The sequence below is a fragment of the Lissotriton helveticus genome, chromosome 1_2 (genome assembly GCF_964261635.1).
Source record: "Lissotriton helveticus chromosome 1_2, aLisHel1.1, whole genome shotgun sequence".
In the NCBI taxonomy this organism is placed as follows: Eukaryota; Metazoa; Chordata; class Amphibia; order Caudata; family Salamandridae; genus Lissotriton; species Lissotriton helveticus.
The window spans coordinates 117,019,693-117,043,985 of NC_136058.1; the positions used below are offsets into that span (position 1 = coordinate 117,019,693).

General features: G+C 49.0%; 1 protein-coding gene across 1 annotated transcript in view; it reads right to left on the reverse strand.

Annotated features, from left to right (window-relative positions):
• Positions 1-24,293, reverse strand: part of HOOK1 (hook microtubule tethering protein 1) — a 1,127,940-nt gene that overhangs the window by 730,231 nt on the left and 373,416 nt on the right. The window contains exon 6 of the mRNA XM_078669845.1: positions 9,452-9,519. Coding sequence (XP_078525971.1) covers positions 9,452-9,519 — 68 coding nt within the window. The remainder of the gene's footprint in view (positions 1-9,451; positions 9,520-24,293) is intronic.

Here is a 24,293-nt window from a genome sequence, read left to right on the forward strand (position 1 = left end):
CTAAGAAGTTTGGTCCCTTGATCTTGCTCTGAGAGGTATAGGAGGTCCAGCATTGGCTCCAGTGTTGTTTCCGCAGTTGGGACCAGGTGAGTGCATGACATCAACGACTCTATAACCACAGGTACCTTCCTGGACACCTGGAAACATGCTACCATCCTAGCACTTCCAAAGAAATCCACAGCAGACTTGTCAGAAATCACGTCCTGGACCTATACCTATCAGGCTTTAGACCTAATCGCAGCACAGAAACTGCTCCCATAGCCACTACTGATCACACCTGAACAATCGTGGATGCAATAAACACTGCAGGCCTCATCCTCTCTGTGGCTTTTGACACTCTCTTCCACCTGACTTGCATCCAATGCCTACACAAGTCAGGAATCCCAAGAACTGCCCTTCAGTAGACAAGCTCAATCCTCACAGGACAAACACAGGAAGTCAGCCTGCTTCTTTACACCACTTGAACCAACAAAAGTTATTTGTGGGGAAACCTGGGGATCTGCACTAAGCCCCACATACCAAAATCGTTTGAAGTTTTGGAAATAAACATCATCTCATATGCCAAAGATACACTAGAATTCAGGAAGAAACTGAAATTGTGGCTCTTCACACAGGACCCAGCCAGGGCAGCAACTCCATCTAATCTCACTGCCAGGATACTGTCCCAGTGTACCATACAAATACACTTAACATAATATAACATAATAGGTGTCCACCTGTGCTGCTAGAGGCTCCTATACATCATTTGGAACTTTAGAATTATTAATCGTTAAGAGATTAAGAGTTCCGAATAAAATTACATTAAGCAGTATAAGGAAATACCAACACAAGCAACCTATACATGGGCTTTTGGTAGGCTTGTAAGTAGATTGAAGGAAACAAAAGAAATGTTTCTTTTTGTTAGAATATATAGATAGCAATGTATCTGGGGAGGACTGAGACAGACCTGTACGAATCCACCATCTAGCAATGTAATATATATATGTTTAATATGCTTATTGCAATGAGATGGGATACGTGCCATGTTAAACCTAGGCGCCAAGATATAGGAAGGAGTGTTACAAGTTTGCTGATAAAGCATCACTTAGACCTCTTCCCAAAAACCCCTTCCTGCCACATACAGCTACATACACAGACATCATGTTGAGGTTTCATAGATATTGTGTTGTCAGTTTCAGGAACTCTGAGCGTTCCAACAGAAAATAGAGAGTTAGAGACATAGATATTCGAAAGGTACTGTTACAATAACAAGTGTTAGAAGCAGTAATAAATGGATAATATACCAAAGAACTTAGGCCCAGATGCATCAAACAGAAATCCGCTCGCAGAGGGGCAGATTCTCAGAATCTGCCCCTTTACGACTGGTATTTTTGCATTTGGGATGCATCATCCCAAATGCAAAATTCGCAAATTGAGAATTCGCTAAATTGCGATTACTTGCATTTAAGGAATCTCAAATTGAGATTCCTTAAATGCAATGCATTAAAGTTTAAAAAATAGCGATTTCGCTAATAGGGCACGAAAATTACCATGAAGTACAACTTCATTGTAATTTGCAAAAACTTTGAAAAATGCACTAAAGTGCAATTTTCAAAGTTTCATGTTGCGCACACACATGCCCTAAGGGCATGTGAGTGCGCAACGCACAAGTTACTACTTGTGTAACGATTTATCTGTAAGAGACATTAGTTAGTGATAGATTCCTTACCTTAGAAAATCCCCAGACGTCAGACTGGATCCGGAAAATTTTGCGTAGCAATACCCCTGTGCGCCGGCAGGCGTCGTCCGCGGCTCCGCGACCGTCGTCGGCGTCGTTAGCGCCGGAATGACGCCGTCGGAGTACTTAGACGCCGCCCATGTGCGCTGACGTCAGTTCTGATACACAGCTTTTCCGAGCCAGATACGCAGAGCCATGATATAACCAACACTGGTGCCATGAAACTAGGGCCCTGAAAGGGGATGACCTTAACCCTAGATATCGGTTCGCAGAACGGGGAGGATGGGTAGGTCGGTAAGGAATCTATCACTAACTAATGTCTCTTACAGATATATCGTTACACAAGTAGTAACTTGTGCATCTGAAAGAGACACGTTAGTGATAGATTCCTTACCTTAGAATAGATACCCCAGCAATACCAACCCCGGTGGTGGGTCTGCGAACCAATAATAACACTAGAAAGTCCTGGAGGACGGAACGGCCAAAGAAGCCATCCCTCCAGACTTGACTGTCCAGGCAGTAGTGTCTTGCAAACGTGTGCAGCGAGGCCCACGTAGCTGCCTGGCAAATGTCCTGCCAGGGTACTCCCCGGCCCAGGGCAGTTGTAGTCGCCGTGGCCTAGGTGGAATGAGCCCACAATCCAACAGGGGGCTCCTTTTTAGCCAAGGAGTAACATGCCTGGATACACAAGATGATCCACCGAGAGATGGTCCGCTTGTGCACCGCTTTCCCCTTCTTAGCGCCCACGTAACCAACAAAGAGTTGGTCATCCACCCGGAACTGGCGTGTGCTATCCAAATAGAATGAAAGCGCACGTTTTAGGTCCAGACGGTGGAGCCGCTCTTCCTCTTTAGAGGGATGCGGTGGCGGAAAGAAGGTGGGCAAGGTGATAGACTGCCCGATATGGAAGGCCGTGACAACCTTGGGCAGGAAAGATGGCTTAGTACGCAACACAACCTTGTCCGGATGGACAGAAAGGAAAGGGGGTGTACATGAAAGAGCCTGGAGCTCACTCACTCTCCTGGCAGAGGTGATGGCAACCAGGAAAGCAGTCTTCAAAGTAAGAAGACGGAGAGGACAGTTGTGAAGTGGCTCAAAGGGAGCGCACATCAGAAACGTAAGTACAAGGTTCAAGTCCCACTGAGGCATCACAAACGGAACAGGAGGGAACGTGTGTGTGATGCCCTTCAGAAAGCGATTTACAATAGGGGACTTGAACAAAAAAGGTTGATCAGGCAGCCTTAGAAAGGCTGAAAGGGCAGAAAGGTAGCCCTTGATAGTGCCCAGAGCAGAGCCCTGCTGGGCAAGAGAAAGAAGTAAGAGAAGAACCTCAGAAAGAGGGGCAGCAAGAGGATCCACAGCCTTTGCTGTGCACCATGCCACAAATTTGTTCCACCTGCAGGAGTATACCGACTTTGTGGAGGGACGCCTGGCTGCCAGAATGACATTACAGACTTCAGGAGGCAAGTCAAATGGCCTCCACTGTCGCCGCTCAATCTCCAAGCATGGAGGTGGAGACTGGACAGGTTCGGGTGGAGGACCGTCTCCTGCTGCTGCGACAGAAGGTCCTCCTGAAGAGGCAGACGAACTGGGGGATCGAATGACATACTGAGTAGCTCTGGAATTCAGTACCTTCGTGCCCAGTCCGGAGCCACAAGGATGACTTGTGCCCGGTTGCGCTTGATCTTCTTCAGCAATCTGGGCAGAAGTGGTATAGGCAGAAAGGCGTACAACAGACCGCAACTCCACACGCAACAAAAAGCGTCGTCGAGCGACTGCCGCCTTGGAAATTCCAAAGCGCAGAACTGATGACATTGCGCGTTCTTTTCGGTGGCGAATATATCTAACCAAGGCTCTCCCCATCGCTGAAAGAGGCCTTGCGCCACGTCCGAGTTCAGACGCCATTCGTGATCCATCATGCACCGACGGCTGAGTTTGTCCGCCCTGGCGTTCAGAGAACCTGCCAGGTGTTGAACCACACGGGTCACGCCCTGCTGTTCCAGCCACTGCCAGAGGCGCAGAGCCTCCTGGCAAAGGGTCCACAACCCCACCCCACCCTGTTTGTTGCAGTACCACATGGCGGTGGTGTTGTCCGTGAACACCTGCACTACACTCCCCCGGACAGAGGGGAGGAATGCCTTCAGTGCTAGACGAATCGCCCGCAGCTCCAAAAGGTTGATATGGACCCTGGACTCCGCCAGAGACCAGAGGCCTCTGATCTCCGCCTCTCCCATGTGGCCTCCCCAGCACTGGAGGGACGCATCCGTCACAACTACGTGCTTCAGTTGGGGAAGGGAGAGGGATCTGCCGCTGACCCAATCGCGGTCCGTGAGCCACCACTGCAGCTGTCTTGCAGTGCCCTCCGAGATCAGGACATGGTCGGAAAGGTTGCCCTGATGCTGGGCCCACTGAAACTTCAGGTCCCACTGCAGAGCCCGCATCCGCCACCGAGCGTGATGCACCAGAAGGTGCAGGAGGCCATCAGCCCCAGAAGCCGCAGCATCAACCTGACCGAGACCCGGGCTAAAGGCCGAAAGAGTGGAATCAGAGCCTGTATTATCCGGACCTGCTGTTCGGGAGGATAAACCCGAAACTACGCCGAGTCGAGAACCGCTCCGATGAAGAGGAGCTTCTGAGAGGGGCATAGGTGTGACTTCGGCACATTGATGGAGAACCCCAGCTGATGCAGGAGGTCTGCCGTCGTCTGGAGGTGGCTGATGACTGTCTGGGGCGAGCCCGCCTTCAACAACCAGTCATCGAGGTAGGGGAAGACTGAAACCCCTAACCTGCGCAGATGAGCTGCGACCACCGCCATCACCTTTGTGAACACCCGTGGGGCGCTGGTAAGGCCGAAGGGGAGCACGGTAAACTGAAAGTGCTTGTGGCCAACCGTGAACCGCAGGTAGCGCCGGTGGGCCGGCAGGACGGGGGTGTGGAAATAAGCGTCCTGCAAGTCCAACGCTACCATCCAGTCTTCTGGGTCCAGGGCAGCTAGGACCTGAGCCAGTGTCAGCATTTTGAACTTCTCCTTCCGGAGGAAGTCGCAAATGATCCCCCGATACTCGGTGGCATTGCGGTGGCATGGCTGGAGGGGACGCCTCGAAGGGGAGGGAGTAGCCCCTTCGGACGATTTGCAGCACCCACCTGTCCGACGTGACATTGCGCCAGTGGAAGAGGTGATGGCAAACCCTGCCACCCACCGGCATCACATGGGCCTGAAAACACGGAATAGGAAGGTTTTGAGGCAGGTGCTGCGGATGGAGGTGTGGACTGGCCTCGCCGTTGTCCCCGACCGCCGTTACGGCGGTTTCCACGGCCGCCACCGCGCTGTTGAACATTCTGCGGTGCGTGGCTGGCAGCTCGTGTGGGGGCGCCCCTTCCGTGGCCACGAAAGGAGCGAAAGGCACCCGATTGCTGGCGTGGGGCCGGGAGGCCCAAGGACTTGGCCGTAGCCCTGGAGTCCTTAAAACGCTCAAGCGCATGGTCTGCCTTGTCGCCAAAGAGGCGACGGCCATCGAACGGCATGCCCAGAAGAGTGGACTGGACATCGGCCGAAAAGTTGGCGGTCCTCAACCAGGCGTGGCATCGAACCGCCACAGTCGTTGCCATTGCCCTGCCCAGTCAGTCCGTTATATCCAGCCCACACCGGATGGAATATCGCGCTGCATCTCGACCCTCCGCAAGGGTTTGGGCGAGTTTAGCCCGGACCTCCTCCGAGCATTGTGGCAGCACGTCCGCGACCGTGTCCCACAGGGTGGGGGTGTAGCGGCCCAAGAGGCATGCGGTATTGACAGACCGCAGTCCCAAACTCAGGGACGAGAACACCTTCTTCCCGAACTAGTCGTACCTCTTGGCGGGGCCGTCGGGAATGCGGTCTGGGAAGTAGAGGCCTGGATGACCAGGCTCTCGGGGGTGGGATGGGTGGGCAAAAAGCAAGGGTCGCCCGGAGCCGGGCGGTAGCGTCTGGCCACGTTCCTATCCACAGGCGGACCTGTGCCCACAAGAACGTCACACAAGGCCTCATTAAACGGCAGCAGAGGCTCACTGGAGCTTGCCTGTGGTTTAAGGACCTCAGTGAGGAGGTTAGTCCTCACGGCCGCGATGGGGAGATCAAGGTTTAAGGCCTTGGCTGCCCTCGTCAACACTACACTGGATGAGTCCCAAAATGGTTTCCGTGCGAACTATAGTACGGAGTCTGCCTTGCTAACAGTTACAGAACATCTAAAACCTTCACTGGATATGGGCGCAACCTCTATTTTGTTTCTGCTGGAATTGAGTGCGGCGTTTGACACGGTCTCCCACAAGATACTGCTTGAGAGATTGTGGGAGATCGGAGTCAGGGAAACAGCCCTGGATTGGTTCGCGACTTTTCTATCTGACCATTCCTTCCAGGTGCACGCCCCTCCGTACTCATCCAGCAGGCTCCCCCTTGAATGTGGGGTACCTCAGGGGTCTGCGCTCAGTCCCACATTGTTTAATGTGTATGTCCGCCCCCTGGCCGTGATGGCCCGGGAACGTAAGATACAACTAATATCATATGCGGACGATACACAACTTATTTTTAATTTCTCCAATAACAATGTGATAGACCAATTGAAGTTTCAAGAAGACATTCTGGCCATATCTAAGTGGCTATCTAACAACTGTCTTCAATTAAACTCCTCCAAAACAGAGATACTTCTGATTGGCAATGGCACACAGACATGGGACGAGCATTGGTGGCCTCCTGCGTTGGGACCAGCTCCTATACCTAAGGAGTTGGTAAAAAATCTCGCTCAATTTGGATTCCCATGCCAAAAAAGTGGCGGGCATCTGCTACGGGCGTCTGCGCTCCCTCAGACCCATTCTGGGGTTTTTCGAGCCCCCTACCCGTCAGCTCATAGTCCAGGCGTCAGTCCTTTCTCATCTGGACTATTGCAACTCCCTCATGTTAGGCTCCAACACGACCACAATAAACAGGATGCAAAGAGCGCAAAATGCCGCTGCCTGTGTTTTGTTTGCTCTACCCAAAACCTGTCATATTTCCCCCTTTCTTCGGCGACTACATTGGTTGCCTATAAAGCAACGCATACAATTCAAAACCCTCCGCTAACCCCCAAAATCTTGTACAGCGCTGGCCCCCAAACTCTTCAAGGACTATGCTCCTTCTATATCCCCACACGCGCACTCCTCTCAGCGGATCTTTCTTTAGCACGTACCATTAAGATTCGGAGGAGCAGAGCCGGTGGCCGTTCCTTCAGGTATCTGGCCCCTAAGCTTTGGAATTCCATCCCCTTAAAAGCTCGAGCCACCTCAAACCATATGCTATTTCGCAAACTTATAAAAACCTGGCTGTTTGCATCCATCTAGTACATCCTCTGTCGCACTAGTTGTAGGCATGTCCGCAAGTGCTGGGACGCCTCGTTGCTGGGGTAGCTATGCGCTATACAAGATTCCATAACATAACATAACATAACACTGTAAGCAGCCCCCTCCTCCATAGCCCCGGTTGGAGGGGAGACAAATCCAGTGTCTGGCGAAGTGTCAATACCACTGGCCTCCCCAAGCTCATATGTGCAGTCCTCTTGAGACTGGCACTCCTCTGCCAGAGGGTCCGCAGACCCCTCCCAATCACCCTCGCCACCCATCTCCTGTAGAACAGGGTCAACAGACGGGGCCTCCTCATAGAAATAAAAATCTCCAAAGGCCGTCGGAAGCGGTGCCCAGCGGCGCCGCTCCGGCGCCAGAGTCGGACCGAAGGGAACATTGGGGACGGCGTCCACAGGGGGCGCCGGGGGCGACACCCGTGGGGCCGGCACCGGTGAGGTCGTGAGGTCGACCGGCGACAACCCGGATCTGGAAGTGGATCCGGCGAGGTCCTGCGGCGCCAGGACCGAAGTCGCCGGCGGCGCCAGGGCCGGAGCACCCGACGGTGTCGGGGCCGAAGCACCTGACCCGCTAGGGCCTCCAGCCGGGCCGTTGGGCCCGAAGGCGCCACGGGACCCGGCTGAGGAGGGAGGGACCTCATGGCCATGAGGGCCGCTCGACCTCCTCTGGCGTCGCGTCATGCCCAGGGACCTGAAGGTGTGGGCAGGTGGCGACACCTGCGACTCAGTCGGAGCCGCGTGGGTGGTGTCACCCGAACCCCTGGCCGCATCACGCGAGCGTCGGAGGAACGATGACGCCTCTCCGACCTCTCATGCCTCTTACCTGAGGACTTGGATCCCGATGACCGATGTCCACTCCCGAAGCTGCGAGGACTCCGACCCCGCGACCGGTCCCTCGACCTCCCGTGGGACCGGGACCTTGAGCGGCGAGCCTTCGACGTCAGGGCCCGGCAGTCGGAGCAGGTACGGTCGTCGTGGTCGAGGCCTAAACACTTCAGGCACCGGCGATGGGGGTCGGTAACCGACGTCAGTCGGTCGCACTTGGAACAGGGTTTGAACCCGGGCATCCCTACCGGCACCGTCGGAGTAGAAGACTCGAGTAGAGAAATTATCAAAAAGATCAAAAAGTTTAGTCAAAAAAGACTAGGGGGTAGAGCTTCTCCGGATCTGCGCCAGCTGGCGCGAAAAAAAAAAGAACTGAGGTCAGCGCGCACGGGCGGCGTCTAAGTACTCCGACGACGTCATTACGGCGCTAACGACGCCGACGACGGACGCGGAGCCGCGGACGACGCCTGCCGGCACGCAGGGGTATTGCTACGCAAAATTTTCCGGATCCAGTCTGACGCCTGGGGATATTCTAAGGTAAGGAATCTATCACTAACGTGTCTCTTTCAGATATATGTGCACAGATCAATTTCAGGGGTGCAACAGGGTGTCCTTTGGACACTCCTGCACCCTTGAAATCGCATTCTCAATTTACGAATTGCTATTTGTGAATCGCAAATTGAGATTGTGTTCCCATTCATTCCTATGGGCCTCTAGGCCCATAGGAATGAATGGGGAGTTATTCCTTAATTGCGGCTCGCAATTTGCGAGTCGCAATTAAGGAATTTTAAGAAATCGCAATTTTTTTAGCAATTTCTCAATGCATTGCATTTTGCGATTCCTTATTTTTCGCAAATAAGGAATCGCAAAATGTATGCTTGATGCATCTGGGGGTTAATCTTGTCTTTAGATATTCGCTATCGCCCAGTAGGGTGGTGATATCTGATGTCTCTTTCTCTCTCTCATCTCAATCCTTTTTCTCCGGGTCTAATGTTAACCAGCATATTGCTATAGTGTGTGGTTGGTTCAAATACAGAGAGTTGTGGAAAGGTACATCACTCCTTTTGGATTCGGTATCAGGTTAGTGCATTATGACAAAATGACCCTTAAATCCATCGTTTCCTTCAACAGTTGTGGTACTTGCTATATTCTGAGGCTAAAGAGCTGTATGGCAGCAGTGAAAGATCGGAAGACAATAACCACAGTCCAAGCCACACTCCTCACTAATCTAATGCCAAATTATGACACACTCTGTTGTCTTTGAATTTTGCGTTTGATTATGTGCTGGTGTTAAACACCATAAATTACAACAAAAACACCTAGAATACAAAAATCACCTGTGCATAACATGTCAGTATACCCAGTGTTCAACGAATCCAAATTCAACAATATAATACCAGTTGCTAAACATTTATTTACATATTGATGCATATCTTGCTCATATTACGCTGTCTATGAAGTTCAACAAGCAGAGGAATAGTTTCTAACGTGTTTATGAATTACTTTTTTGACCAACACGAACTCCTCAGTTTTTAGTACCTACCTCTTGAATAGCAGTCATGACAACATGTTGCACAGACTCTTCAAGGGTCATTATAACTTGAATGTGTTCTGAAACGTTAAGAAAGGCAAGTTAAAAATAACATAATAAAATTTTAATACGAAGCAATCAGAGAGAGAGCGAACATATAGCATAAATAAGCATTAAAAAGGGAACTCTATTAAAGGTAGTCTTTTGGTTGATGAAGTTTCAGTAGGGAGATAAAAGTACAAGCGAGGCGAAGAACAAATCTGAATATAGCTGGAAGGCATTGGTGAAAAGAACTAAAAGCAAGAAGAACGGCAAGCAGGTGGAGGGAATACAAGTAAACACAGAGTTGAAAAAATGAGAGTTCAAGGAGAAATATATTTGGAAACTAACAGCTCATTTTAGAATAAAGGCAGTACATGAATACAATTAACCATAACGTGGTTAACTGGGACTATGTGTTCAGTGATGATTTCAAGGGCTTGGGGTGTGTAGAAGTCCGTGATACAAGCACAAGGTTTTTCTTCCACGTACTACCACCCAATCCCATTGCAGAACTGGTTTCCGCATTAGGTTGTGTGTTTGACCCACACCAATGACTTCAATATGCTATACTGGACACCTGAAAGGTACATTTATGCCTCTATTTCAGCTTTCTGCACAGCCAAAAGAGGAAAACGGGAGATGACATTAGTGTCTGGAAAAACCTCTGCGAACCCCGCCCTGGAAGTGGATATTATTACTCCAAGAACAGTTCAAATGTAAGAGAGTAATGGATGTTACTAGAATACACGGTTTTTGACTACATCCCAGTGACACAAGGTACCTTCTCCAAGGCCAACACGCAATCAGAAATGAGGCACTATGTCTGCCACATCTCAAACAAAACATACGATTGGGTTTATTGAAAATTCTTTCTACCAAAAACTCAAACATTAAATCTTAAGACATGACAAGGAACAGCATCCACCTGCCGTACTATGGATTCAGAGGAACCCTGCAAAATTCTGGGTAGAATGAATTGGTCCCCACTACAGGGCAAGGTCCCCCTGGAAATGGTAACTTACTCACGGGAACACAGGATTGGAGGTGGATGAGTGGTTTAAATGGGGAGGTTCTGAGTATCTGCACTTGTGCTATTCAGTACTTTTCAGTAGGAAAGTACCAGCATTTCTAGGTATGGCCTGGGTGCTTCAAACCCATATCTTGTTCTGTTTTCTTCTCGATTCACTCCCTTCGTGGAAACATGACTTTGTGTAACACAGTTCATCACTTTTAAAAACAATTAAAACAAGCATTTGCAATGCAATAGGTCTCGCAGCATTAAAGTTTGAGTTACTGGCATTGTAAATGACAATGCTTTGCATACATTTTTTGTCTTTAATTTGCAATTGGTATATAAACATTGTTTGCACAAAGGCATTCACACGATACCTCCCGGATTGACGAAACCAGTTTGAAGGTACCCATATTCAAATGTAATTTTTAGGACTAACACTCTAACCATGGTTTACAATGTGACCAAAAATCGAATGTGGGCAAACCATTCCATCAACTGATACACCCAATTTGTAAATACGTGTAATGTGCTATGTTTGGTACTGTTCCATCTACATGTGCCTCATCATCAATGATTTTTAACCTGGTTTTAACTGAGAACCACACAATATAGTTCTTATGCATAGCACCTCGATCTGCCTGTGGAGGCATAAACTTCACAAGAGTATTATATGGAAACAGACGAATACAGGAAAGGGTCTGCAGAACACAGGGGGACACACAGAGAGGCTGCTACCTGTAAAATACAGAACCACACTGTACAGAAAAAATACGGGGCGTTGTTCTATGTGGGAATGCGCACACTTCCAAAATTACACCTGCAATAATATCACATGGAACACTTCCTGCCTGTCTGCCCCTGTACCTGCGTCTCCTCGTGCAGTGCATGTATCGCCTGTACATAACACATCAGTACTGGGAAGAGGCACACGCAAGCAGGGCAAAGACAAGTGTTTACACGAAATGACATATAGGGACAGACTGTGGTCCGATGCCCGGCAGTCAATAAAAACAGAGACAAAAACACACATGAATGCGAATTATACGTGGAAACGACAATTACAATGAACAGTCACCAGGAACGAGTTATGCAACGTGGAAAAACTTCAAATACAGGAGAACATACAACACGGGCGGGACGGGCTGTGGATGACATTTTCAATGTGGACACACAGATCGTCACCACCCCTCCTCCAACACCACACAAACCCACACACACATTTATCCGATTACGGGCGCCGATTTCAGTCTCCAGGCGAGGGCAGCCTCCCAATGTAACTACCACACGTCCCCCCACCCCACCCCGGGGTGCAAGAGAAACTCCCACCCGGCGCCCACGCCTCTCCTACCTCCGCAGGCATTCCCTGTCTCCCTTCCAAGCAGCGGGGGCGGCGGGGAAGGACAGAGGAAGGGGGTGGGGGCGCTTAAAGGGGTTTTTGGGCAGGGGGGGGTAATGCCTTCCTGTGCTGAGTCACCAGAAAGAAAGCACACAGCGCTCGCCGCCCTACCCGCCCCCCGCAAGGCCTCGGCCCCTGCAGCCCCGGGCATCACTAGGAGCAAGGGGCCGGGCAGCAGCAGCCCCCGCCCGGCAAGTTTGGTTACAAGAAAGGAGGCGATTGTTTGCATTCACTTCAACCTACATTAATCATGTGAACATTAAAACTACAAGTCCCAGCGTGCAAAGTGAAGGGACAAAAAAAGATAAACTGTGTCCGTTAAGCCGTGCTCGCGATGGGTCCAGTGCGCATGTGCAGAAGGTCTTTGTCTCTTCCAGTGCTGTGATTGGCTCTTTGTCGCTCGTGCTCTGTGATGAGTGTTTTTCTGCCCGGTCGCGGGGGGAATGGTCTCGGAGTGCCTGGAGGAGCAGTGGTGACGCGGGGCTCCCACGCCCGAGGGAGAGCCCCGCGGAGTCTGCGGATGTCCGGAGTGGCGGTAAGTGGGCCTTAGTTGTAGTGGGGGCGGCTGGGGGTTGGTGCGCTTGTGTGTGTGTGTGCGCGCTTGTGTGTGTGTATGTGTGCGACGGCGGGGGGTGGGTGTCTCTGTATGTGTGCGTGCGTGTATGTGCGCTCGTGTGTGTGTCTCTGTATGTGTGCGTGCGTGTATGTGCGCTCGTGTGTGTGTCTCTGTGTGTGCGCATGCGTGCAGGGGGAGGTGTGGCTGTGTGTGTGTTGGAGCTTCCCAGGAGACAGGAGATAGCCACGGCGTGCGCGTTCTCGCGCGCGCGGCCCGCTCTGATCGCCTTTTGGAAGATGCGCGTGGCCAGCTCTTGTCTCCTGGAAAGCTGAGTCGCTCACTATAGGTCTCTGGCGAGACCACGCTTTCGCGCGGTTAACGCCACGAGACCTAAAAACACAGTGGTTCTGGTAGTAGCCCCAATTATGTTCGCGCTAGAGGATGGCTACTCTAGCAATTCAGAACCTATTTCATAATCGGTTTTATTTTTGAAAAGATCTCTGGACTGAATAAGGGATGCTGAGGTCAACTCGTTTATTTTCACTTCTTTGAATAAGCGATAACTCAGCACAGGTGGATATATTTCCAGCTACGTTTTATACCCTTCCACTTGCTGCAGGAAAACGCTCCCTTGAGAAGTGAAATATTAATCTGATCAAAATAGGAACGCTATTCTAATCCTAATGAGCCCCTGTTTCCCAAAGCATTTGTTGATGAGCGAAATAAAGAAATATGTTTATGCAGGGCACTTAGACATCTAATCTTAGACATTGGCAAAAGCAAGTATTGTTCAAATGTGGCATACATCAAATGACTGCATCTGATAACTAGATATTTCAATAAGGCATTATCATAACGTCTGTCCTGAATTGAGAAATGGGTCTGCATAATTATTATTATTTTTTTGGCAGGTGTATTAACCTTGCTCTCTACTTAAGTTAATGGTCACTCTAATATGCCCAACATCTTTTAATCTGCCAGTTATTTGTGAACTTTAAATATTCCCTCTCCAGTTTTTGAATACTTGCTTTGACATAGATAAATCAGGCACTGATCTTCGTGTTTAACAATATTCTGCACCTGTTTCACATCAACTACATTTATTGGTACTTTGAAATCATAATCGATCTCCACAATTATCAGCGTTAAATCCAACAAGCTACTTGCGTCTTTACTCCAAGAAATAAGGGAAATAGATATTTGGGCTCTAAAATTCAAATTACTAACAAATCATAGCTGCTGGATATACATGATTGTGGCAATGTGGTATTTGCAAATTGATGCAGAAGGAGACCAACACTCTGGAAATTGACATCTCCGGCTTTGCAAAACCTTGAGAGAGGAACGCATGACTACCTTCAACACCGCAAAGTGAGAGCACAGAAGGAAGAGTTTAACAAAGGAAACGCTTTGGAGTGTATTCCTATGAGTAATTGGACCCTCTGCCCAAGCTAACAAAAAAGGGGTCCATTAGGATGGCGGGGGGACTTAGTCCGCCCACCATCCTATCGGTCATTGGGACCGCCCGCCATAAGGGCGGGGGTCCCGTGGAGGTATTAGGATGCGCCCGCCACTGTGGCGGGCGTATCCTGCATTTTTAGCATTGTGGCGGGTGGTGCTCTCAGCACCGCCCGCCACAATGCTAAAATGCACAAATGCATTTGCAGTAACAAATCGGCGGTGCCCGGCGCTTTGTTAATGCAAATGCAGGGGGTACCACAGGTACCGCCGCGTGTGCACCCCCACCTGTCCTTCACTCCGGGGGCCCGTAGGGGGCCCTCGAAGTGAAGACCGCATGCCTTTCCATGGCGGCATCGCCGCCACGGAAAGGCATTGTTTTAAGCCTATCCTAATATGGCTGGTGGTGTCTGATAGACACCGCCACCATATAAACCCTTTTCGGCCGGTTTTTCCGTCCACCGCGGTCCCCCCCGTCATAGTAATATGGCCGGGGGGAAATGGGTGGCGGGCGGGCATGGATGTCGGGCGGATCCGCCCTACATCGTAATGGGCCCCTAAGTGTTTATACATGGGCTTTCACAACCTCCTTTCAAACTAAACACTTGTCTGATGTGGGCTCACTCCACACATAAGAAATAAACACCACGCCGAGGAAAGCCTCCTGAGAAGAGAGAACATTTATAAATGTCGTACTCTGGCAGTTGCTAAAGCACTGATCAAAGCGAAGGAAACATTTGAAGCACCAGAACAATATTTAACTGGAAAACCCTCTGAATCAAAAAGAGAAGAAGCGTTAGGAGCTGCCAAAAACTGAGGTAAGGGTTTAAACCCAACTCAAGTGATGAAGGGTTAGACTTACATGTGCCACTGTTGGAAAAACAAAAAAACACACAATAGACAAGGGGAAATCGGAGGACAGTAAAAATCCTGGAAGACCAAACATGAACTGAAGAAAACTTTCAAAAAGAAATTGAAGAAGCGAAAAGGGGAACATGCTACTTCATGACAAATGACACAAATGCATCGGGGGGTTAAATTACCGAAATTGGTCAACACATTTCTCTACTGAATGACCGTATGGATGCACGCGAGTTCGTAAAATAGAGGATGGTTTGATGAGAAGCAGGAGCAAAACTTGTCAAGTATTTGAAAAGTTCAAGGGAAATTGTGATTTGTATGGGCAAAAATATAGTTATTTTCATATCAATTATTTCAGTGTGCGCTTACTAGGCACGACCATGGTTCACTCTTGTTCAAATAAAAGCACAGGCTAACCATTAAAATGTGTATGAGACGTACTCCATTCATGACAGAAGGCCATGGAATGAGTAACAATGACTCAGAAGCCTGAATTTCTGAAGCACATGCTGGAACAGTGTACCTCTCAACGCACTTTGTTTGGTTCGATTGTAAGCAGAAGCACTTTTATGATCACTCTGTTACTATTAGTCCATAACTATTGCTTTATGAACTACACTGGTACCACGTCACACAGTATCGGAACAAGAAATTGCTTGAAAACCTGTTAAAACAGCGGCTTGTGTGTTGATACTATTACGCATGCATCGTACGTAGTTATGCTCCCCTTCCCTAGAAATATGGGCATCCATCCCAGTTCCCTTCTTTAAACAAGGAGATACCAACTTTATGGTGCCTATTTACTAATTTCGTGTGTGTGTAAATTTCACAACACTTGGGAATGAGAAAAGAAGGATGAGGTGGCATTTTCAAGCAAGCAATTTATGCAAACACACAAGCAGGTTACGCAGAATTTACAAGCCAAATCTAGCATCACTGCAGGAGAAAGACAGAGAGCACAATGTCAGCAAATGCAAGTAGGTTAGCCTATGGAGCTGCACAAACTATGACTCTGACACTCTCTTGCTAGTAGAATACCACCAAAGCCACCTCGGCGTTGCCAGAGTGTACATCCATGCAGATTGTATCAGCAAATGGCAAAGTGTACCAGCTGTCGCAATCAACTTTCTGCAGAATGAGAACACTATGGCCCTGATTATAAATTTGGCAGTTAATTCCGTCTCGTGCTTGAACCCCTGTTTCAACACGGGCCAGAATGACAAGTTTGGTTTTATTAAACTCATCCGATAACTACCATTCGTTAAATTTCACCAGGTCAAGCCTGTCAAAATGTAACAGGAAAAATCTGTATGGTATTTACTGTAACATGCGGATTTTGATGTTCTAAACAAAATCCGCACATTGTTCCCCAATAACTCGTGATAGGTGCTATTTATCCCACGCAATAGCAAACCCCAGGGTATCGGTATGTAAACGGTGCGATAAACAGCATCTTCAGGCCCTCAAATGTATCTTTCCACATCTTGAATTTCCTAAAAAAAAAAATACAAGCAACAACTACTCTCATCCTGTCTAAACTTGATTATTCTAAAGGACAATACCATAGCATTCCAAGTTCAACCCTGAGAAGGCTACAAATAATAAATAATTCAGCAGCAAGACTAATTCTAAATGTAAAAGTATACAAGCCTGCATCTCTCCATTGCTGAATGCTCTACACTGCCTCCCTATTCCAAGAAGATCCTTTTTCAAGCGAGTATGCATCACTCACATCAATAAACGATAAAGGACAAAAATTCCTTCAATTGATAAGTCACCAGATACGCCCAACCGAGAACTTCTGTTCCAAACTGGCACAGTGTTTAATAATTCCTGCTTACTGCTGAGGAGTCACTGAGAATCACAAAGAGTTAAGAAGAATGGTTAAGACCTGGTTATCCCCAATGTGATCTATCAGAGAATCTATTTGATCTCATTCACAAAAATGAGTGCCATCACAAATTCTGGCCAACAGACAGATGACCCTGCAGCACGCTCTCCCTCAAGGGAGAATTAAATCAGCATTATCTCTGCACAAACACCCCCTAACTAATATCAGGGTAGAACCAGATCCCCATATAAACATGCCAACATGCATCTGTAAAATGTGATAAACAAAATTATACCAAAATGTAAAAAAAAAAATCTGGGAACCAGAGATATGATTTTTCAAAGTTTGATGTAGGAATGTCTCCAAGAAGCAGAAAATGGCAATGATAGCCAATGGCCGTGGTAGACCGAGATCTGGGTGCAATTTCTGGGTGTGATTTCAGGATGGCCGTAATGGAGCCTGGATGGATACATCAAACAGTTTCACCCTGGTCGCAGATTTTACCTACTGACTTAGGGCCAGATGTAGGTAAATCTATTTTACCGACTCATAAATACCGAATTTTACCGATTCGGTATATATGAATCGGTAAAATAGAAGTACTGATATGTAGCTAAATACAGATGTGCATTTACCGAATCGGTAATATTCGGTATTTACCGATTCGGTAAATACCGACAGGTAATGCCCATTCATTCCTATGGGCTTTGAAGCCCATAGGAATGAATGGGCATTACCGATTCGGTATTTACCGAATCGGTAAATACAGAATTTCACAAGGGTGCAGGGGGTGTCACTTTGACACCCTCTAGCACCCCCAAAACTGGTTTGTGTGCCATGTGGCAGGCATACCTGCCCTAAGGGCAGGTCTGCCTGTCATATGGCACAGGTGTGCATGCACACATGTGCATGCACACCGGAATCGGTATTTTACCATCAAATTGAATTTGATGGTAAAATACCGATTCGGAAAGGCTTGTGGGACTCAGAAGAGTCCCACCTACATCTCAAAATTACCGAATCAGTAAAAATACCGATTCGGTAATTTACAGAATCGGTAAATTTACCGATCGGTAAATTTACCGATTCTGCCCTCTACATCTCAAAATCCATTTACCGGTCGGTAACGGCCGAAATCGGCCGTTACCGACCGGTAAAAGCCTACCTACATCTGGCCCCTGGTCCTTTAAATCCCAATCCACAAAAGCCTCCAGGGCCTCAAGGGAGGCATTTAGAGACTCACATGGTGTCAGGCAGTGGGAAACAGGAAAGTCTAGGCCTGGTTCAGTTGCCGCTGGTCAGCTGTGCAGTAGCTTGTTGTATCCCTGGAGCTTTAACATGAGGTCAGCATTACGACCCTTGGAGTTCACACCTTTGGCTGGTTGCAAGAGAGACCAAATCTCATGCTTCAGGGCTTTAATCAGGCCACTGACAGCAGGTCGAGTCTTCTTTTGTACCTTCTCAGGCCCACACAGTGTTCTGAAGTGGGTGCCTGGAGATGCCACATTTATGCATGGCATGACCTAGTGGGGTTGGGGGAACAAGGGATTTTATTCCCAGGCATGCCCTAACCAATGGGTAAACGTTTTGGGGCCAGCAACATCCACTTTGGATATTTTAAAAATGGTGAAAGTCTTCAGCCACACTTAACTTAGCCTTTAGTGGCTGGGGGAATTTCCTATGATAAATTCCCCCAGACCGGGACATTGACTTTACCACGTAGCACTCAAGGCTACCAACGTGACCAGCACCTCTGAACCCGGACTCACCAGGGCAGGTAAACCCGAACTACTGGTGGTTTTTTGGACCTTGGTCCCTCAGCACTTTAAGTCCCTGAAGGTATGCTTCAAACCTGCTCGCAAGTGTATCTATGCAGTTTATGTTTCTCCCACAGGATAACATTACCGCATTTGATGCTCAAACCTCAATACCATTATACGAGTATTTTTGTCTACAGTAAAAATTCATAGCATTGAAAATGATGATTCCTTTCATTTATGTTTTAAAAAACAAAATATAAATAAAAGGCATTGTCATTTACAATGCCAATAGTTCAAACTCGCGTAGTGCACTGCAAATGCTTGTTTTTGTATGCTCATAGTCAGTGCAATTCAGGGTGTGTGCCTTGCTATGGGATATTGGTGCTAAGTAAACTCCAAGCTGCTGAAGGCATTGCAGTGCCATACAAAAGGCAAGTAGTGCGTTCTACAAGTGCTAATAGCGTTACATAACGTGACATAAAATAACGTTACCTAACAGAACATTAACATATTGGACTACTCAGTTTGCTTCAGTTAGCTGGGGATAGCCTGAAGGGTGACTGACTCGGACTTTCATGCTTCTGTGGTCGATGCTTTGAAGACCTTGAATTTGGCAATGATAGCAGCAGAATTGCGACGGTAACATAATAAATATGGCTATATTTAAAGTCTGTGAATGCTACGATTCATTAGGCCGTTCTACATGATCCTGTTGGAAAAAACATTGCACGTGTAAAAACCTTCAGTTTTTGCCAAGAGAGAGACACTTTATTTTGTAATTGAGTCAGTTTCAACTCAATCATCACAAACAATGAAGCACATATTGGAATGCTGCGTCTGCTTCAGTTATCTGGGGATAGCCTGAAGGGTGACTGACTCGGACTTTCATACTTCTGTGGTCGATGCATTGAAGACCTTGAATTTGGCAATGAGAGCAGCACAATTGTGACGGTAACAGCACAATTGTGACGGTAACGCACAAGTTACAACTTGTGTAACGATATATCTGTAAGAGACATTAGTTAGTGATAGATTCCTTACCTTAGAATATCCCCAGGAGTCAGACTGGATCCGGAAAATTTTGCGTAGCAATACCCCTGCGCGCCGGCAGGCGTCGTCCGCGGCTCAGCGTCCGTCGTCGGCGTCGTTAGCGCCGGAATGACGTCGTTGGAGTACTTAGACGCCGCCCATGCGCGCTGACGTCAGTTCTGATACACAGCTTTTCCGCGCCAGATACGCAGAGCCATGATAGAACCAACACTGGTGCCATGAAACTAGGGCCCTGAAAGGGGATGACCTTAACCCTAGATATCGGTTCGCAGAACGGGGAGGATGGGTAGGTCGGTAAGGAATCTATCACTAACTAATGTCTCTTACAGATGGAGTAGTTTCTGTCCTGTAACTCCAGTTCTGTAGTAGGGGTATCTCTGTTATAGTCATAATCTAGTGAATAATCCCACCCATGTGCGTGGACCCCGGAGCAATCAAAAATAATCTCTTACAGTGTCAAAAAATGCAGAAATGCATAGACACTTAAGAGAGAATTTAAAGACAGATAATGCAGCCTAAAAGGCTACACTGTCCAGTACTTCAACTAGAAATTCCACCATAAAATCCACAAAACAGCAAAAGCCTGTACAGATTTCCATTGCTTTAACAGCAAACTCCCTCAGGAATGATAGAGAGAAGAACCTGGACAGACAAGCCCCATAGGCTGCCATTATGTGGCTCAAAACAGGATACTGTGCCTTTAAGAGAATCTTCCAGAACCTTCTCCCAGTATCCCAGAATGCATAGCAGGTCCAACTTACTTTCAGTTCTTTTTGAAGGCGTAACACGCCAGACCTGTAGCATTCCGTAAAGGAACATGTCTCTCTCTCTCCACCGGGGAGGAGGGAGGGCGCTTATGACTATAACAGAGATACCCCTACTACAGAACTGGAGTTACAGGACAGAAACTACTCCTTCTGTAGTAGGGGATCTCTGTGTATAGTCATAATCTAGTGAATAGAATGGCAAGCCCATCCCCACACCAAAGCGGCGGTGGAGAAAAGAGAATTAAGGCCACTACTGTGCGAACAGATTTCGCAGCGAAGCCTGCCCAACCTGAGCGTCTGCCCTGGCATCAGTGTCCAGGCAGTAATGCTTAGCAAAGGTATGTACCGACTTCCAAGTGGCCGCCTTGCAGATTTCTGCAATAGGAACATTACGGAGCAATGCTGTCGTGGCAGCCTTGCCCCTGGTGGAATGAGCCTTAGGCTTCCCTCCTAAGGTCTTATTAGCTTTTTGGTAACACAGCTGTATGCAGGACACAATCCACCTAGAGATAGACTGCTTAGAGGTCGCAAGACCCGTCCTGACTGATCCATAATTGATGAACAATTGGTCCGACCTACGAATATCACTGGTTTTATCCAGATAAAATTTCAGCACCCTCCTAACATCCAGGGAATGCAAAGACCTTTCCGCTGGAGATGAAGGATTCTGAAAGAACGTAGGTAAAGTTATAGTCTGGTTGATATGAAAATCAGAAACAACCTTGGGAAGAAATTTAGGGTGAGTACGCATAACAACCTTAGCAGCATGAAATACAGTATAAGGTTCTTGGCAACACAACGCCTGAATTTCACTCACCCTTCGGGCCGATGTAATGGCCACGAGGAACGCCGCCTTCCAGGACAGGTGCTGCAACGAAGCCTTATGAATAGGTTCAAAAGGCTCCTTCATCAATCTGGACAGCACCACATTCAAGTCCCATGAAGGCGAAGGAAGCCTGACAGGAGGGAATACTTTCTTCAAGCCTTCCAGAAAATCTTTGATCACAGGGATCTAGAAGAAGTCTGTGAAGGGCATTTCCTGTAGGCAGTCAAAGCAGCCAGATGAACCTTAATGGAATGGACATTAAGGCCAGACTGCGCCAGATGTAGCAGATATGGAAGGATGACATCCTCCTTGCATGTCGTAGGGTCATAGTTCTTAGACTTGCACCAGATGCAAAACCTCTTCCACTTGTAAGCATAAGAAGTCCTAGTGGAAGGTCGCTTAGCCTCCTTCAGTATGTCCATACAATCCTCTGGGAGATTCAAATGGCCATATTGCACTATTTCAGGAGCGATGCCGCCAAACTCAAAGACGAGAGGTTGGGGTGCACCATCCGCCCCCCGAACTTCGTGAGAAGGTCCCGCCTGCACGGCAGCTTCATGTGAGGAAGGAGAGACCGGTGAAGCAGGTCCGTGAACCACCACTGTCTGGGCCATTCCGGGGCAATCAGAATCATCTTCCCCCTGGATTGGGAGAGCTTGATGAGAACCGCTGGAATCAGGGGAATGGGTGGAAAAGCGTACAGAAAGCTGTTTGACCAGTTGATCCATAACGCGTTCCCCAGCGTCCCCGGCTGGTAGTACCTGGAGGCGAAGTCTCGGCATTTGCTGTTTTCGGCGGTGGCGAACAGATCTACGTCTGGAGTTCCCCACCTTGCGAAGACTTCTCCTAGTACTTCGTCGTTTATGACCCATTCGTGGTTTTCCTGAATCAGTCTGCTCAGCTCGTCTGCCTGAACATTCTGCACACCTGGCAGATGAGTGGCCGTTATCGAGAGTCCTCGAGCCAGAAGCCAATGCCAGATCGCCTGCACCTCCTGAGACAGAGTGCGTGATCGCGAGCCCCCCTGCTTGTTGAGGTAATACATCGTGGTCGTATTGTCCGTCTGTACAAGCAGAGAGTTGGTCCGGAAGGACGGTTGAAAAGCCTTCAGCGGCAAGTGCACAGCCCTGAGTTCCAGGAAATTGATGTGGTACGTGGACTCCGACGGGGACCACGTCCCTTGAATCTGCAGATCCCCGGAGTGCGCTCCCCATCCCAGGAAAGAAGCATCCGTCACGATAGTCTGAGTGGGAATGTCCTTGTGGAAGGGAACCCCTCTGAGGAGATTCTCCGCTGAGCACCACCACTTCAGAGACTGAAGAGCATGTAGAGACAGTCGTATCTTGTCTCCCAAGATCCTCTCCTCTGGTCCCACTGATCTTCCAAGCATTCCTGCAGCGGTCTCATGTGCAGCCGCGCATGCGGTGTCAGGAAGATGCAAGAGGCCATCGATCCCAGCAGAGAAGACACCGTCCTCACTGTCGTGGATGGAGTGGACATGAGAGCCTGAGCCTTCCGAAGGAGTGATAAACGTCGCTCTTCCGAAGGAGAAACGCTTGCTGACAGCGTATCGATGGAGGCTCCCAAGTACTGGATGCACTGGACCGGAGTCGGGACAGACTTGGACATGTTGATGTGCAACCCCAGCCTGTTCAAGAGAACGCACGTCTTCTGGAAGTGTGCTTGAGCTTCCGAGAAGGAGGAGGCTTTGATCAACCAATCGTCCAGGTACGGGTAGACAAACACCTTGTTCTTCCTCAGGTGTGCCGCTACCACTGCCATGCACTTCGAGAACGTCCGGGGCGCAGACTTCAGCCCGAACGGAAGTACCGTGTACTGATAGTGATTGGTGCCGACTTGGAATCGCAGGAACTTCCTGTGTTTGTGTGCAATGGGCACATGGAAGTACGCATCCTGTAGGTCTATGGAGCAGAGCCAGTCTCCCCGCTGCAGCTGAGGATAAATCTGATGCAACTACAGCATGCGAAACTTTTCTCTGCGAATCCATTTGTTTGCCTGTCGCAAGTCCAGAATGGGCCTGAACTCGTTCTTGTCCTTCTTGCGGACCAGAAAGAACCGGGAGTACAGACCTCTTCCTCTTTGAGACAGAGGTACATCTTCTATCGCCCTTTTCCTTAGAAGGATGTCGGCCTCCGCCTGGAGCTCGCGCAGTTGATACCGCGAGCTGACCGGAGGAATCGATGGAGGAGGGCTGATGAACCGAAGACTGTATCCATTGCAAACAATATTCAGCACCCACTTGTCCTGAGTAATTTTTCTCCACTCTGCCAGAACAAAATTGAACGCTCCCCCCCACCGGAGCGGGTAACGGACGAAGGGGAAGTAACCGCTCAGGGTCGAGACCCAGCCGGGCCCTTGTTCGCGGTAGAGGACTGCTGTCCACCTCTACCCCTCTGACGTTTCTGGAAGGGTCTTCTGTACTGCTGCTGTTGTTGCTGCTGCTGTTGTTGCCCAGAAGACTGTCCCCTTCCTCTACCCTGCGCCCCGAACCGTCGTTGGAACTGGCGGTAGGGTTTCTTTTCTTTGGGCTTCTCCAAGCCCACAGCCGTCAGGGTTTCAGCCTCGGCCTTCATCCTGGCCATTTCGTCATCTGCGTGTTTCCCGAAGAGGGTGTCGCCGGAAAACGGCAGATTCGCCACTCGTTGTTGCGCTTCAGGCTTGAGCGACGTCAGCCGGAGCCAAGCATGGCGTCGCTGATTGATACCGTGGCAGTATCCATGCGCGGCCAGCAGGGAGATATCCGCCGCGGCACTGATGGCCTGGTTCGAAACCAGCATCCCTTCCTGGACGATCTCCATGAAGTCCTCTTTCCTGTCACGCGGGACAAGGTCCGCAAACTGTTCCATGGAATCCCACAGTGCATGGTCGTATCGCCCCAACAACGCCGAGTCACTGGAGGCCTTCATCGTCGTGGAAGACGTCCCACACGCCTTCCGTCCAGCTGAGTCAATCCAGCGACTCTCCTTATCTGGAGGCACAGTGGAGGACGGGGAGGTAGCATGTAGTTTCCGAGCCGCCGTCACAATCACCGAATCCGGCACTGGGTCCTTCCGTAAGAAGGCCGGGTCCGAATCTGGAGCCCTGTACTTCTTGACAAGCCTGGAGGGAGCAGCTTTCACCACCGCCGGCGTAAGGAAGAGCTGTTCAGCAGGCTCAACCAGCCCTGGCACCAAAAGCAGTAGGGGGCGAGACAGGTGCTTCGTGTGCAAAGTCTCGAAGATCACAGAAGTTGTGGGCGTAGGGGCATTCACCTTGATCCCCAACTTCGCCG